Here is a 16,207-nt window from a genome sequence, read left to right as displayed (position 1 = left end):
TAGCAACTTTATATGCAGTCATCACTTTTTATTCTTTCTTTTCAAATTCTTACAACACATCAAGCAAGAACAAGTCAAACAGCAATGCCAAATAGAAGGAAGGCAACATCTGGAGACATGTGTTTGAGATTAAGTGCATCTCAATATAATGTTGTCGGTCATTATATATTAAACAACCACAAGATAATAAACTATCATTCTGTAAATTTCAATAACAGGCAGTATACAAAAGACCACGAAGAAAGAATGCCATAGTAAATAGACAAGAATTGATTTCTTATGATTTTCATATGAGAAAAGACTGCTACAGTGAACAGAGAGTTATGATTATACATGCTGAATCAATCAGCGCCCACAACAAAAAGTCTGACCAATTTTCATAACCGCGTGCTTGTGTTGCATATTATTCTTGTTGTGGGTGTTATTCTTATTATCATCAATGAAACCTTATCAGCAATGAAAATGTTTAAAAATTGTTCATTCACTGGACACACAGAAAAGAGATGCATGTACAGAAAAGAGATGCATGTAGTAAATGAACCAGAAGTGCGGTTATAAAGATCGAAAGATCAAGCTCTCTGCTTGATAGCATGCAAATTATGAACTGTGGAAGGGCCTTCGGGAGGAGTGAGAATGAGATTAACCATAGAAGGACCTAGTTGTCTGGGCATAGTCGACGTGGATGGGGACTGGGAAATTGATGTCCATTGTGTAACGTTAGAGGTCGATGGACGATCTTCATCGTAGGGGAAAGCTGAAGGTCAATGGTCGACTTGTATGATATTACTGATATTATGCATAGTTTTTCTTTTAGGAGCCATGAGAATCAATAGCAAGGCGGCAACGAACACAGAGCACAACGAAAAGTAGATAAGGAAGACAACGCCCAATGTCATTAAATACCAAAGGAGACCATAACTTGCCATATATAAATCCTCCAGAAAGCGCCATTGTTGATGGCGGCAAAGATCCACAAGAGCAAGTCCGATCCAATATGTCGAGAACACACCTTGATGCACTGCGGTATGGCATGGCAAAAGAACTCCAAGCCGTGGCAATAGAAGTGACCATGCAGAGACAACTGTTAAAAGAAGCACCCTCACCAAAAGTGCAACCAGCCAGGAAAAAGACACATGCACCTCGAGGAGAAAGACGATTGTCGAGACGAGAAGCATCCATGCGGCGTTGGAAGCACCGTGCCCAACAAAACAAGAACGAATGAACGAAGCATCAGCACAACGAAATCTTGAAAACAACCACAAGCACAATGGCATGTCTACATAGCTCCATGCAACGTTCGAGGCTGCTGGCCCTGCAAAACAGAGGCGCGCGGCATGCACAGTGACAAAAGGAAGGGCGCGCGGCATGCACAGTGACAAAAGGAAGGTTAGGCGAAAAATGAAAGGGTTTTGTTGCACACCATGCAAAGACACGTGTGCAACAAAACCTTACAATACAAGATTAATAAATCGCCCTACATAACCTTAGGGGGTGAGTAAACATGAAGTTTGATTTTTGGATCATAGACTAAGGTTGAGTGGGCCTTATGACTCTCTCATGCAAGCCTCCCACGGAGATGCAGGCATCACGAGCTCGGACCGAGCGTTTATGGAAGGACTACTTGAGGGATTCCTCCCTCTGGTCGGATAACCGCAAGAGCAAAGTAAGTCCCTTTGTTACTTTGAAAGCTTTGATGATGATGATGCTCTGTTGACTAGTTACTCGCCTCTCTGTCCTTTGTGGGTGCTACAGACAAACCCAGGCGCCCCAGATTTCAAGCATAAGCTCACCCTGGAGTCGCTATGGATGGACGGCACCCACAACCCTAGTTGGGTTGAAGACAGACTGAGGCAAGAGAGTATGCCCGAAGAAGACGAAGATGACCATGTGAAGAACATTACCAGGATGCTTAGCTTAGATGAGGCTCTTTCTTCCTTGGAAAAAGGACTGCTTCCCCAGCCTTCCGTTGAGGACTTTGCACGCTTCTTGCACACTTGCAGCATGGAGAAAGACCAAGCTCGTGCACTTTGCTTGCATGCCTACATGCGCAACAGTGGGCTGGAAGCACACAGATCACTGGGGAACTGCCTCGTCTCGATGTTGGTGGAAGTTGGAAGCATGCACGACGCCGAGCAGGTTTTTGGCAGATTGGTGTATCGGAATGAGGAGTCCTGGAATTCCCTCATCGCTGGTTATGTCAACTGTGGGAGGCCTCAACATGCTCTTGCCCTGTACCAGAAAATGCAAAAGGATGAATCTGTACATCCCAGTGAGCATACTTTTGTGGTGTTACTGAAGGCTTGTGCGAAGCTGAAAGATCTCAAAAGAGGCCTTGAAATACATGCCAACGTTGCTAGAGCAGGCTTGCTCGACAAAAATATTTTTGTTGGCACCACTTTAGTTGATATGTACACCAAATGTGGCTTGCTTGCTAAAGCACAGCAAGTGTTTGACAAGCTTCCAGTTCGAAACGTTGTCTCATGGACCACACTAATCGCAGGGTATGCTGAACATGGGCATGGTGAGGAAGCACTTAAGTGCTTTGAACAGATGCAACTAGAGGGTGTCGCTTTGAATGCTGTCACTCTTGTTTGCAGCTTGAAAGCTTGTGGCAGTATAGGAGCCATAGACAAGGGCAGAGAAATACATGTTGAGATTGAAAGTCAAGGGTTGCTGGAAAGAGACCTTGTTGTTGGCAACACCTTGGTTGATATGTACGCAAAATGTGGCTGGCTTGCTGAAGCACAGCAAGTGTTTGATAGGCTTCCAGTTCGAAATGTTGTCTCATGGACTGCGCTAATTGCAGGGTATTCTGAACATGGGCATGGTGAGGAAGCACTTGAGCGTTTTGAACAGATGCAACTCGAGGGTGTCTCCCCGAATGCTGTCACATTTGTTTGCAGCTTGAAAGCTTGTGGCAGCATAGGAGCCACAGACAAGGGCCGAGAAATACATGCTGAGATTGAAAAACATGGGTTGTTGGAAAGAAACCTTATGGTTGGCAGCACCTTGGTCAATATGTATGCTAAATGTGGCTTGCTGGCAAAAGCACAGCAAGTGTTTGACAGGCTTCCAGTCCGAAATGTTGTCTCCTGGAATTCATTAATTGCAGGATATGTTGAACATGGGCATGGTGAGGAAGCACTCAAGTGTTTTGAGCAGATGCAACTTGAGGGGGTGTCCCCGAATGCAGTCACATATGTTTGCAGCTTGAAAGCTTGTAGCAGCATAGGTGCCAAGGAAAAGGGCCAGGAAATACATTTTGAGATTGAAAGACATGGGTTGCTAGAAAGAGACCTTGTTGTTGGCAACACCTTAGTTGATATGTATGCCAAATGTGGCTTGCTTGCCATAGCACAAGAAGTGTTTGACAAAATTCCAGTTCGGAATGTAGTCTCGTGGAATGCACTAATAGCAGGATATGCTGAACATGGGGATGGTGAAAAAGCACTCAAGTGCTTTGAACAGATGCAAGTAGAGGGCATCTCCCCAAATGTTGTCACGTTTGTTTGCAGCTTGAAAGCTTGTGGCAGGATAGGAGCCATAGACAAGGGCAGAGAAATACATGCTGAGATTGAAAGAGAGGGATTGTTGGAAAGAAACCTCGTCATTGCCAATACCTTGGTTGATATGTATGCCAAATGTGGCTTGCTTGCTAAAGCACAGCAAGTGTTTGATAGGCTTCCAGTTCGAGATGTAGTTTCATGGACTGCACTTATCGCAGGATATGCTGAACATGGGCTTGGTCAGGAAGCTCTCAAATGTTTTGAGCAGATGCAACTAGAGAGTGTCTCCCCCAATGCTGTCACATTTATTTGCAGCTTGAAAGCTTGTGGCAGTATACAAGCCATAGACAAGGGCCAAGAAATACATGCTGAGATTGAAAGACAGGGATTGCTGGAAAGAGATCTTGCTGTAGGCCATACCTTGGTTGATATGTATGCTAAATGTGGTTCACTTGCAAAAGCACAGCAAGTGTTTGACAGGATTCCAGTTCGAAATGCAGTCTTGTGGAATGCCTTAATCGCAGGGTATGCTGAACACGGGCATGGTGAGGAAGCACTCAAGTGTTTTGAACAGATGCAATTCGAGGGTGTTTCTGCTAATGCTGTGACGTATGTTTGCAGCTTGAAAGCTTCTGGCAGCATAGGAGCCATAGACAAGGGCCAAGCATTACATGTCGAGATTGAAAGAAAGGGGTTGCTAGAAAGAGACCTTTTTGTTGGAAGCACTTTGGTTGATATGTATGTCAAATGTGGCTCACTTGCAAAAGCACAGCAAGTATTTGACAAGCTCAGAGTACGAGACATAGTCTCGTGGACTGCACTAATTGCAGGATATGTTGAGAATGGCCTTGGTGAGGAAGCACTCAAGTGTTTTGAACAGATGCGACTTGAGGGGGTCTCCTGGGATGCTTTCACGTTTGTTTGCAGCTTAAAAGCTTGTGGCTTATTAGGAGCGACAGACAAGGGCCGAGAAATACATGCTGAGATTGAAAGACAGGGGTTACACAAAGTAGACCTTGTTGTTGGCAACACCCTGGTGGATATGTATGCCAAATGTGGCTCGCTTGCCATAGCGCAGCAAGTGTTCGACAAACTTCCAGTTCGCAGTGTAGTCTCATGGACTGCATTAATTGTAGGATATGCTGAACATGGGCATGGTGAGGAAGCACTCAAGCGTTTTGAACAAATGCAAGTAGAGGGTGTATCACCGAATGCTGTCACATTTGTTTGCAGCTTGAAAGCTTGTGGCAGCATAGGAGCCGTAGACAAGGGTACAGAAATACATGCTGAGATTGAAAGACAGGGGTTGTTGGAAAGAGATCTTGTTGTTGGCAACACCTTGGTTGACATGTATGCCAAATGTGGCTTGCTTGCTAAAGCACAGCAAGTGTTTGACAATCTTCCAGTTCGAAACATAGTCTCGTGGACTGCGCTGATGGCAGGGTATGCCCAGCTTGGAGAGAGTGAAAATGTTATCCATATCTTTGACAAAATGCTAGGAGAAGGTATAAAGCCAAATCCGGTCACCTTTGTTGTTGTTCTTAGTGCATGCAGTCGCATGGGTTTATTTAATAAGAGCCAGACATACTTTGAGGCCATGAGCAAAGACTATGGGATCGTTCCAACTCTTGAGCACCACACGTGCATAGTTGATCTCCTTACCCGTGCAGGCCAATTAGACAGGGCAGTAGCAGTTATCAAAAAGATGCCATTTGGTTCTGATCTTTTGGTGTGGCATACTGTGTTGGGTGCTTGTAGAAATTGGGGAAATGTGAAGTTCGGAAAATTAGCCTTTGAACACACAGTGCATTTGGATGAAAAGGATGCTGCAGCTTATGACTTCATGTCTCAAATCTATGCAGGTGCTGACTCACAGGAGGAAGCGAACAAGGTTGAGGCAATGAGAGTCTAATAACGCTGTGCCTCATATAACAATGCTGTTCTCATCCTCGGGAATTGCTGGCATCACCTGAACATAACCTTCTCATTATGTTAGGAAGGTTATGAAGTCCACAATCTTACAAAGATGTAGCTCAGCTAACAATCAAGAATTGGCATTGGCCGAGGCAGATGAGGTGCAAGGCTTGTATGAGGCTGGGCACACAATGCCAAGTGATGCAAAGGACAACGTGATGCTAGCAGCCTACATCACCTTGAAGTGAACACCCCATGCAAGAGGATGGATGGGCAGGGGCGGCCTCGCCAATAGGTAGCATTGTCTATGTAACAAGAGTAATGATGGTATCATTGACTCCAGGTCATCGTGCTCTTACAAGCAGGTGTCCTGCATTCCCAATGCCTGCAGGCTGATAGCCCCTGCTTGAGACCTGCCAGCTTTAGCTTCAAGTACCAAACCTTCTCAAGTCCATGTGCGCAAGCAAGGAGATTCCTTAGGAGAGCATTGAGTTCCAAGCTTCAAGTGTAGTAGTCCCCAAGGTGCAGTCACTGTATGGACGGTAACACATACAGTTGCAAGGTGGCCAGTGGCAGGATATGCTGGGCCTGGGCATGGGCAGCATCAGGGCCTCTCTCTGTTGTCATCGTGTACTACCTCCCTGGCCTGCCATACTATGCTGTGCTTGACAATAAAACCACCTGCTATAGCACAACAAGGATGACAAGGATCCATATCCAAACTTTAAAATTTTTCAAAAATCGAGTGAAAATAACTAAACTGGCTTGATCAAACAGGGGAGGACTCGCACCATGACACAAAAGTGTGCAATTTTTCTTTTTCACACTTCCTTTCTGCACAAGCAAACAGGGATGGATCTTGGAAGGGGCCAGGACATTGGTAGTGGTCTGACCACATCTCTGGACTTGTGCATTCTATTTTTGGTTGGGATTATTAGACATTCCAACAGAAAAAGTTTTGATGTAAAGCTAGAAGATCTTTCTCTCAAAATGAGTAGGAATATGTCTCGAGTCTCTTATGATGCAAAGAAATATTGCCTAGGCACTGTGAGTACTCAGGTATCATGTGTGCCCTAATTAATACATCCAAGGGGCCACATGCTAGAGATGACATGGCAATCACAATCGGATTCAACAACAATTGTGATTGGTGACATGGTAGTGTGATTGGTGATGTGGCAATCACATGTCGTGATTCCGTAGACTATAGAATCACGGTGGATACATTGCAACGGCTTCTAGAGTGTTGGAGGCTCTAATTGATGAGGTGGGTCATTTTACCAGGTACCTCTGTGATTGGTGATGACATGGTGACCACTGCTGTTGTCTGATTGTACAGATTGTAAAATCATGGCAGAAAACACTGATTTTTCGTGTTGTAGTCAGTAGAGGCAAGCAAATAGTGGTTACCCTCTAATTAGTTATTTGTGCTGAGGAGGATACAACCGTGATTGGGCAAGCATGATTGATAATATGGCATCGTGATTGGTGACACGACAATCATAGGGCGTGATAAAGGAGACATGATTGGTGACACGACAATCATAGGGCGTGATAAAGGAGACATGATTGGTGAACGTGGCACCATGATTGGTGACGTGGTAATCACATGCTGTGATTCTACAATCTACAGAATCACGTGATTGGTGACATGGCAATCATAGGGTGTGATTGGTGAACGCGGCACCATGATTGGTGATGTGGCAATCATGTGTTGTGTGCTTCTACAGTTAGCAGAATCACAGTGGCAAATCGATTTCATGAAGGAGATCCATTGGCACCTTGAATGTTACTATAGAAGGAGAGACAACGTGAAGGAGAGCCATTGGCACCTTGACTGTCACCAAAGAGAAGAAAAAAGAAGATTTCTTGAGTTCATACCTACCCGGCTTCTTGCCTTATTGATGTCTTAGTAGATTGAGGGAATCAATCAAGGGCAGTAAAAAAGTAGGGGAATATGACGTCCTACTTGGTGATGGATGTGCTCATGGAGGCTGAATGTGAAAGCAGCAGGCAGTAGGCACAGGAAAACACGATTTGGAGTGAAGAGGAAAGCTTGAAAATGAAGAAAACAATGAAAATAGAAGAAGCACACACACCTAGTTATAGCCAGGGTGGTCACGATGGCTAGTGGTTTAATGCAGGAGAGACGTGACATCCTCTTATTGGCTTTGGAATGCGTGTCCTGATCACATCAGCAGCCATTGGCATGACATCATCAATAACTGTGATAACGGCCACCACCGTGAACCATGGTGCCAGTCATATCAAACGAGAAGCATAAAATCATGTAATTCCAACCGTACTAGGTTACAACACATCCCAAGGGCTTATAATAGATTGAATTTGGTTCATTCTTTGTGGCACGATTCTACAGATTTCATAATCACGGCCTTGATTCATGGAGAATCATGGTGACAAGATTGTGAGTTTATGGGCATGTTAGGGTACAGAGTGGCTCATGATGCATCGTAGGAATAATTTACGGCTTCCAAGATAAATTTGGGAAAATGTTATGTGACGTGATTTTGATAGGACTGTGAGTTTATGGGCATGTTAGGGTACAGAGTGGTGCATTGTAGGAATAATTTATGGCTTCCAAGATAAATTTGGGCAAATGTTATGTGATGTGATTTTGGGAACAGAAATCACGGCCGTGATTCTATAGAATCACTGTAATCACGGGTGGAGAATTTGATGGGGTTATAAATGGAGTGCTATTGAGAGGTTTTGTTAGTAATGTTAGAACTTAGTGAGAGCAAGTTAAGTCCTCCAGAGCCTGTTCTATAGGATCGTCTTGCATCTATTGGCATGATTCTCCATGGGCTAGGTCCAAGCATATCTGGATAAAGCTCTTGATGTAGAAGGGGTATGTCTTATTTGGACATGTGTTCTTGTGTGTCTGCTACGACAGCTTTACCCTTGGGACAGGGAATTGTGTAATTCAACTTTTTTATCCAAATTTGATTGGCATCTCGTGTGATGTTGAGTCCGGAAGGTTCTTGTGACTTTTGTTTAGTTTCTTGTGGCTTACCAATCACATCTTCAATGGGTACTAATTTTCATTGCCATTCCCACCTAATGTCGACCTTGCGGTGAGAATTAGTGAGGTCAGATTTTTGACTTGGTTTGTTTTTGGGCACCCACACCTTCTTTGTTACTTGGCTTAGGAGGGTGGTGTTCTTGACAGGGACTCAATCTTGCCTTCCTTTTCTTCTCCAACCCTTCTTAATTGGTTTGGATGTGGTAGTTTGTGTGTTTGGTGGTTGATGGCGTGGTTTTGGCATGGATGGCTTCCCTTCATTGCTTTGTTGTTTGGGTACCCATACCTTTATGTTCCCATCATAGTATCTTTGTCCCTTTAACAACCATCCTTCGCTTGACACACTGACCTCCTTTTCTTGGGATACCTGTGGTGCTTTTGCTGTAGGAAGACATAGTAACATCTTAGGTGGCTTCGGTTGCTCAGATTTTAGATTGTTGCTGGAGTGCTTGCAAAGCAAACACACTCCTTTGTGTGCTGACCATGTGAGTTGACACTAAGCTTCCCTGTTAGGAGGATCTTGGTTTATTAGATACATTATCGTCAGGGGCAATGTCATCACCAACAAGCCTTCCCAACCTTAAGTTCATGAAATGGTTTTAACGGGCCAAAATATGGATTTGCACACACTTGGAATTCTCAAGTCTCTAATTACCAAATTTCTATAGAATCACTGTCGTGATAAAAAATCATGGTTGTGATCACGGTCGTGATAAAAAATCATGGTTGTGATCACGATGATAGGAATTATGGCAAAATTTCTATTCATTCTTGACTGTCAATTGGTTCTCCTAGTGTCAAGGTGACCTTAGAATTACCCCTGAGCACTTGTCCTAATGATATTAAAGGTATCATCAATTTGGCATGATCTTGCAAAGGTAAAGAATCACGACCATGATCCTTTGCAAAATCATGGTAATGATCTTCACCTAAACAAGCTCAATGAATGTTTATATGATATCCCTGATATCCCTAGTAACTGTTTCGGATGTCTTTCTTATCAAATGATCAATTTTTATGAGATTGGTGATGTGGCAACAATCACGTTATGATTGTTGATCACGGGCGTGATTTATGGTCCGTGATCCGTGATCACAATTAAATAAGATGAAATCTATCAAAGATAAGGTGCCTTTATTGTGTAATCCTGGGGTTGGTGGGATAGTTGGGTTTGTCAGAGAATCATGACATGATAACAAATTATAGTCGTGATTTTGTGGAGTGCAGAATCACAATAACGTGATTCCATAGGTTTCGACCAAAAGTCATTGATTTGGGGGTGAAAATCTTAAATTTTCTAGATTGTTCCTTTGCACATGAATATTCAAATGGAATCAACAATGGCTCTTTATTTTTTAAAATTTTCAAGATTTTAAAAAATGCAACAAATGGGTGTTCCTTGCATAATCACGATGTGATTAAGGTGTTTCCACCATGCAAGTATTGATGTAAATGCTTGTTTTGTTGCTTTTCTAACTTAAACAATGCAAAAAAAATTTCAAATGCTAAAACAATAAAAAATACCCCTTCTTTTTTCACGTTTCTCACAACCTTATCCATAACTTCTTATCCTCTTCTCTACCAATCACACAAAGCTGTGCAAATAGAGTAGAAAGAGATCGGTGGCTCCCCAGTAGCACGGCGCCAAAAATGTTAGAGGCTACACTATCCCTCTCCTAATGCAATGGACAATGCTTACTATAACACGCCGAGGAATTTGCCGGCATCCAAGCTCATATCTGTGAAGACTCCAAGCTATGCTAGTTGTAGCTAATTCCACTCCTTTGCCACCTCCTCAAGATATCACCATGAGGTTGCCTTTCTTCATACAAGGATGACATGTTTACAAAATAGTATCACACACCCCAACTATATACAATGGGTGGCGAACATAGTAACAAAGTCTCAGTGCATGTCCAAATAAATAAAGACATATAAAAAGCAATGCAGGGTGATCCCTATTGGCGTAATAGTCCTCTACCATGGATTATGGCACCCATATTAAAGTGCAAAAGGCATCCAATGTATTATTTTTACCACAACCTATGCATATCCCACTTTTGATAAGATGGAAGAAGATGAATCTCTGGACTTTATTAATGATTTAGAGAAGAAAGATTACTTCAACAAGTTCCACAAGTCGGGGAGGCCAAGACCCCAAGGGCTTGAGTACGGATGTAAAAGACATAGAGAAGGATATAGGGGCCCCAGGATGCTGATTTCCTTGATCTCAACACTGATCCATTTAACAAGCCACCACAACCACAAGAAACCTAGAAGCCAAGAGGGTGAAGTTTTGCCACAACACTAGATCACAAAACCACACCTTAATGGGTATGAGATCCCCTCCCGACATATTTAACCCACCTAACCTCTTATTTAAATCCGAACAAAGGTTTCTAGAGGAACTCCCATGGGACTTCTCACACCTACCAGCCATTTGCAATTAGGATGACATTATTTATGAGCTAACCAGTCCCTTCTGTATAGAGAGCCCATCCACACAATTCACAAGCTTGAGGTCTCACTGAAATAGATTTACCTGGAGAAGCCTTTCAAGGAATGGCTACACAGAACTCCTACTAAATAAAGAGGAGGATCTATAGGAGGTGCATTCAATAGTGCAAAAATGAAGAATCAACCAAGATGGTGGTAGCTCCACTACCTCAAGAACCTAGATTGTTGGGCCATGTACTATGTGAACAATCAATCTAAGGATCAACCCCATGAATATGATGGCGGCTCCGCTACGTGAAGAACATAGATTGTTGCGCCATAGTACGATGCGAAAAATCAATCTAAGGATCAACCCTGCGAATTTGATGCCACTACATAGGCACATACGTTAAAATGAGTATGAAACTAAAAAGAAAACCAATTTGTTTCTCCTCAACTTTTTGGATTTTGAATCACCATCATTTAGCATGATCCCAACAGAGGATTGGATGTGTAATACCCCATACCCCCTATATTCTAACAAAAATCATAGTAGAAGTAAACTATGAGGGTAAAGCATCATCACTGAGCAGGGCCTCACCTAGCACTCTCTTGATGAATAGATAACTCAATATCACTCCTCTCATTGATATTAAGAGAATCCACTACCAAGAAATACCGGTGATTCCTCTAGGTCTCGTCTATTTTGATCATAAGATTCTACTCAATGATTCTCTAATATTGATTCAGTACAAAAGATTCTACTCATGATTCTCTAATACTGATACTAACACTCAATGATTCTGTAATATTGATTCAATAGTTTTCACTCCATTACTTCTCACAAGTAGGATTATCAAGCATCTCCCCAAGGCTTTACTTAAGACACCATACTCCTCGATTGATAAAGATAACTACGTATAACCCTATGTAATTTGATTCCTAGACTTTCCAAATCGGCAAACTACGCCCGACCCCATACATCCATTGGGTATCAATCAATAGATGGATCGGGTGTTCATTTTAAGGCTGACACAAATAGACACACCAAACTTTTTGAAAGAATAATCTAAAAGAAAATCGTTCCTAAACAATTTTCAATTTCACAATTTCAATTTAAGTGTCCAAATAGTATCATAAAAACCTTAGTATAAATATATATCTCCATACAAAAATAACTAACTGAAAACAATCTCAACTATTACAGACACGGATGACTCATCTGAACTTCTTAGGAATTCAACCTAGAATACCTCACGAGTCTACAGAGCAGCCTGGCCAAACAAAATCTCACAGAGACTAATCTTGAATCCCTTGGAAAACGTTATCGTCAGTGAGCACCCCTTATTTCAGAATCTCATCTCATCCATGAACATGAGGCCAAGAATGATCCATATTCAGCTCAAGATGGATCAATGTCTCAGAGTAACACCTTCATGTGAAGTCCTCAGCATGGGCGACAACCACACAGAATCAACCCAACTTGTGAGAGGTACCTTCATAGGCCACCCATTGTAGCCATGAAAAATAGTATTTCTTAAACAATATTTGAAAGTTAAGATAATTTAAAACATGCACCAAGCACCCATTGAAACTAAATCTTCATGGCATGTAAACCACTGCATGTTGACCAAATTTTCATCATAATCCACATGGCCAATTTTTGCTTTAATCTCATAAGGCACAATTTCACATAATTTCTCAAAAGGGTTGTTGACATGAATTACAAAACTCTTTAATAAATATTTGACCTTAAGAAAAACACTTAATTTCTTGAGAATAGTCAAAAAACTAAGGTTAAGGGTCAATTTAATCTTTGATGCAAAGGACTCATAATTTCAGCCTCAACTAGCATAGGAACATGGTCGGAGACATTAACTAGGAACTTAGAGATATACCTTGGTCTATTTATATATAAATGAGGTCTAAAAATATTAAGCAAGGCACATAGAGTTTCCTCTTAGTCTTATAGCACGAGAACAAGGTTTAAAATAATAAACTATGCACCTAGGGATATACTTTGTTTTGCTTTCATGTAAACAAGGTTAACATACACCAACTCTAGCGTGTGAACAAATCCATAAATTTCTTCCTAAGCTTAATTATTCTTTCTTGAAATTGATTAACTATCAATTTGACATAAGGATCTAGCATGCATAATCAATAAAATTTAATAACTAAGGGTAATCTAAAAATTGTTAATCTAAAGGTTAAAAATAGGATTGGGTGTAACAATTCTCTAAGGCTCCAAATTATAAAGTCTAAACCATAAATTGGTATGGTTTGGCCTACTAAGGCTTTTCAAGGATTCAAAATAATGTAAGTCAAAGGGTATAGGTGACTCATAAACACTAAGTTTATTTTTTGTAATTACAGGGATATGAAGATACAAGGATTTGAAACTAGAATACTTATTTGATTTAAATTTGAAATGGACACAAGGTACATGTCATACTGGCTATATACATTATATATGCAAAATTTGAATCAGGCAAATAACACTAACCTTGTGTATGGGAAATTTAGCATGTACTACAACAAAATTTGATAAAAAAGAGCACACCCTCCAAGGAGAAATCTACAAATTTGTATTCTTGGGAAAGAAGCTCTCTCAATTATCAAAATAGTGTGTATTATGCTCAAATAATTAGTACAAGTGCAAAGGGTACCAACCAGTACTTGGTTTATGACAACATGTGACATGTGATGATGATAAAATCTACTCTCCCACTTACCAAGGAAGTAGGCATGTGAAATAAGAAGGGAAAGGGAATATTTATAGCCCCAAGGGCCCCCTCAACCTTTTCTACTAAAAGCATGTGCATGTACCATAATTTTTGTATACTTTCCCTAGTTTTTCTTTTCTTTATTTACAAGGGAATATTTATATCCCCAAGGTACCCCTCAAGCCTTTTCTACTAAAATCATGTGCATGTAACATAATTTTTGTATGCTTTCCCTAAATTTTCTTTTCTTTATTTACAAGCTTGGGTACCTGACATCTCTTTTCATTAAATGCTTCCTTGCTTTTCTCCTTTTGACCTTATTCCATGAATTTTTAGCTTTAATCCCATATTTTTAGAAAGAATTATCTAGAGCTCTTGTCAAATTAACCCAACATTCATGCACAACTCTCCATAATCCAATTTAGACCCCATATTTTTCTCTCTTTTACCTTAGCCTTGTCTTCTAAGTTATCCTTAGTCTCAAATGAACCTTAGCCCTTAGCCTTGCTTTTAGTTTAATCAATGTATAACATGTGCACATTTTCTAAGGTTAATAAAAGCTAAGGTCTAGTCCTTAGCTTTTATCGACCTACTAATTGGTGCATAACTTGTGCACATTTCTTAGGTCTAGTCCTTAGTTCTTATTGACCTATGAATTTTTGTTTTTCCTTCTAGACTTGCATATGGGGTTAAGACCTTGGGGTAAATTTTCTTAGCTCTTAGATTATACGTTTGACTTTAGTCTACAATAATAATTTAATTTATGTGCAATGTGTAACTATATGTGCACATGCGTAGGGCCTAAATTAATTTAATATCCCTACAAGGATTTCTACACATATCCAAGGTCTGAAAACTTCTCTTTACTCAAAATTTGTTATTTTTTTCCTCAAGGGACTTTCTCTCTCTTTATAATTTTTCTTCTTAATTTGAGCTACCCCTTGCTTATTAATTATTTATTTCAATTTCTATGGGTCTTAGAAGTCAAGAATTAAACTCTAAACCTACATGCCTCTTAAAAATTTCAAAGAATGTTTATACTCATAGATTTACCATTTATAAGGGTCCACTGGCATTAAACCATTTATTCTCTCTCTAGAATTATCATAGGCAATAGTATCTTGTAAGAGGATCTTACATCCTCCCCCACTTTTGTAGAATAGGGATGTCCTCATCTCAGTATATGGGGATAATCCTTCAATAGTTCTTTCTCTTTGTCCTAGTGGCATCTTCAACTAGATAAAATTTCTACTCGATCAATTACTCCTTCATGATTCGATTCCTGTGAGCACATTCTCTTGAATATCAAGAATTTATTTCCACTTAAGTTTTAATGGTCCTTAGGTGGGAAAGGAAACTTTCTCATCATCAAAATAACATGCTCAGCAAGCTGAAACATATTGTAGACTTGTTGAAGGTGATAGTGAGGAGGTAGGAGAAGTTCATAAGATTGATCCCCTATTCTCTAAGTAATCACATAGGGTTCACAATATCTTGGTGACAACACCTCTATATGGCCATAGAGATGGAGCTTCTCTTGGGTCAAACTTTAAGAAAGGCGATATCACCCTCTCTACACTCTTGATTAGACCTCTTCGGATTGGCATATTGTTTCAGTTTATCTTGTGTAGCCTTGATATCTTTTTGAATAGATTGCATCTTGATGATCCATCTTGTCGAGCATTTGCTTAGATAATTCCACCTTTATCATAGGATATAACCAATTTAAAGGTGTAAGGTAGTCATAACCGTAAAGAGATTTGAAAGGAAACATTGTAATGGTATGGTGATAAGCAACATTGTATGTAAACTCCACTAGATATAGGTATCTCATCCACCTCCATGGTTCGCAACCATAATAAGCTCTTAATATATATTATATTACTTGGTTCACTCATTTGTATGACCATATGTTTTTAAGTGATAAAGGCAGTGCTGAGATCTAAGGATGTACCACAAATCCTGCAAAAAAATGCAGTCCAAAATCTAGATATAAACTTTGCATCTCAGTCACTTGCAATTCTTCAGTTTTGGGCAACCCATCAATTCTAAAAATCTCCTTGAGAAAAAACTTGGAAACATCTAAAGATGTGTAAGTTTTCTTTATTGGAATTAGATAACTTTAGTGAGCATGTCTACTACTACCAATATGGAGTCATACCCTGGGGGGGTTCACTCATAGTAAATGGGACATGTCACACTTGCATGCATAGACTTCTAGAAAAGCCCCTATTTACGGACCTTATGAGACTAATATGATCCCCCTACTTAAGCTTATACGATGTACATGTAAAACTAATTTTATATCTCCTTTCTTAAATGTACAGTTAGGGTTGAGGTTGACACTAAAGTGTCAAGTCATAATGGTGAATGCTATTCAAAAACATTTAGCAACATAACAATAAGAGAATGAGCATCCAAAATTTTTTGGGATGATCTTAAGCTACCAAATTTATCAAAATGACCTCACCACAAGGTGTCTTGAGCATTATAGCTAGAGAACAATTAAGCAAATGCAAATTTAAAATTATAATAAATTTGATCACTTAAAACTAATCATATGATGAAAAGTTTATTTTAAA

General features: G+C 40.4%; 1 protein-coding gene across 1 annotated transcript; it reads left to right on the top strand.

The window, feature by feature from the left end:
- Positions 1-1,483: 1,483 nt before the first annotated feature.
- Positions 1,484-6,411, top strand: LOC147613752 (pentatricopeptide repeat-containing protein At2g39620-like). The gene is made up of 2 exons (XM_086781724.1): positions 1,484-1,663; positions 1,753-6,411. Exons 1-2 carry the CDS (start codon positions 1,547-1,549, stop codon positions 5,416-5,418), a joined length of 3,783 nt encoding a protein of 1,260 aa, XP_086637850.1. The 5' UTR covers positions 1,484-1,546; the 3' UTR covers positions 5,419-6,411.
- Positions 6,412-16,207: the final 9,796 nt, after the last annotated feature.

This window comes from Cibotium barometz, chromosome 43 (genome assembly GCF_041138505.1).
Source record: "Cibotium barometz isolate CiBa-2024 chromosome 43, ASM4113850v1, whole genome shotgun sequence".
Lineage (NCBI taxonomy): Eukaryota > Viridiplantae > Streptophyta > Polypodiopsida > Cyatheales > Cibotiaceae > Cibotium > Cibotium barometz.
This window is presented reverse-complemented; position numbering and strand designations above follow the sequence as displayed.

Bases quoted from the DNA above. Each gene is read 5' to 3' on its own strand.
- LOC147613752 (XM_086781724.1), top strand. From the start codon at position 1,547: ATGACTCTCTCATGCAAGCCTCCCACGGAGATGCAGGCATCACGAGCT. The intron at 1,664-1,752 runs GTAAGTCCCTTT...TGGGTGCTACAG, and splicing joins CGGATAACCGCAAGAGCAAA to ACAAACCCAGGCGCCCCAGA.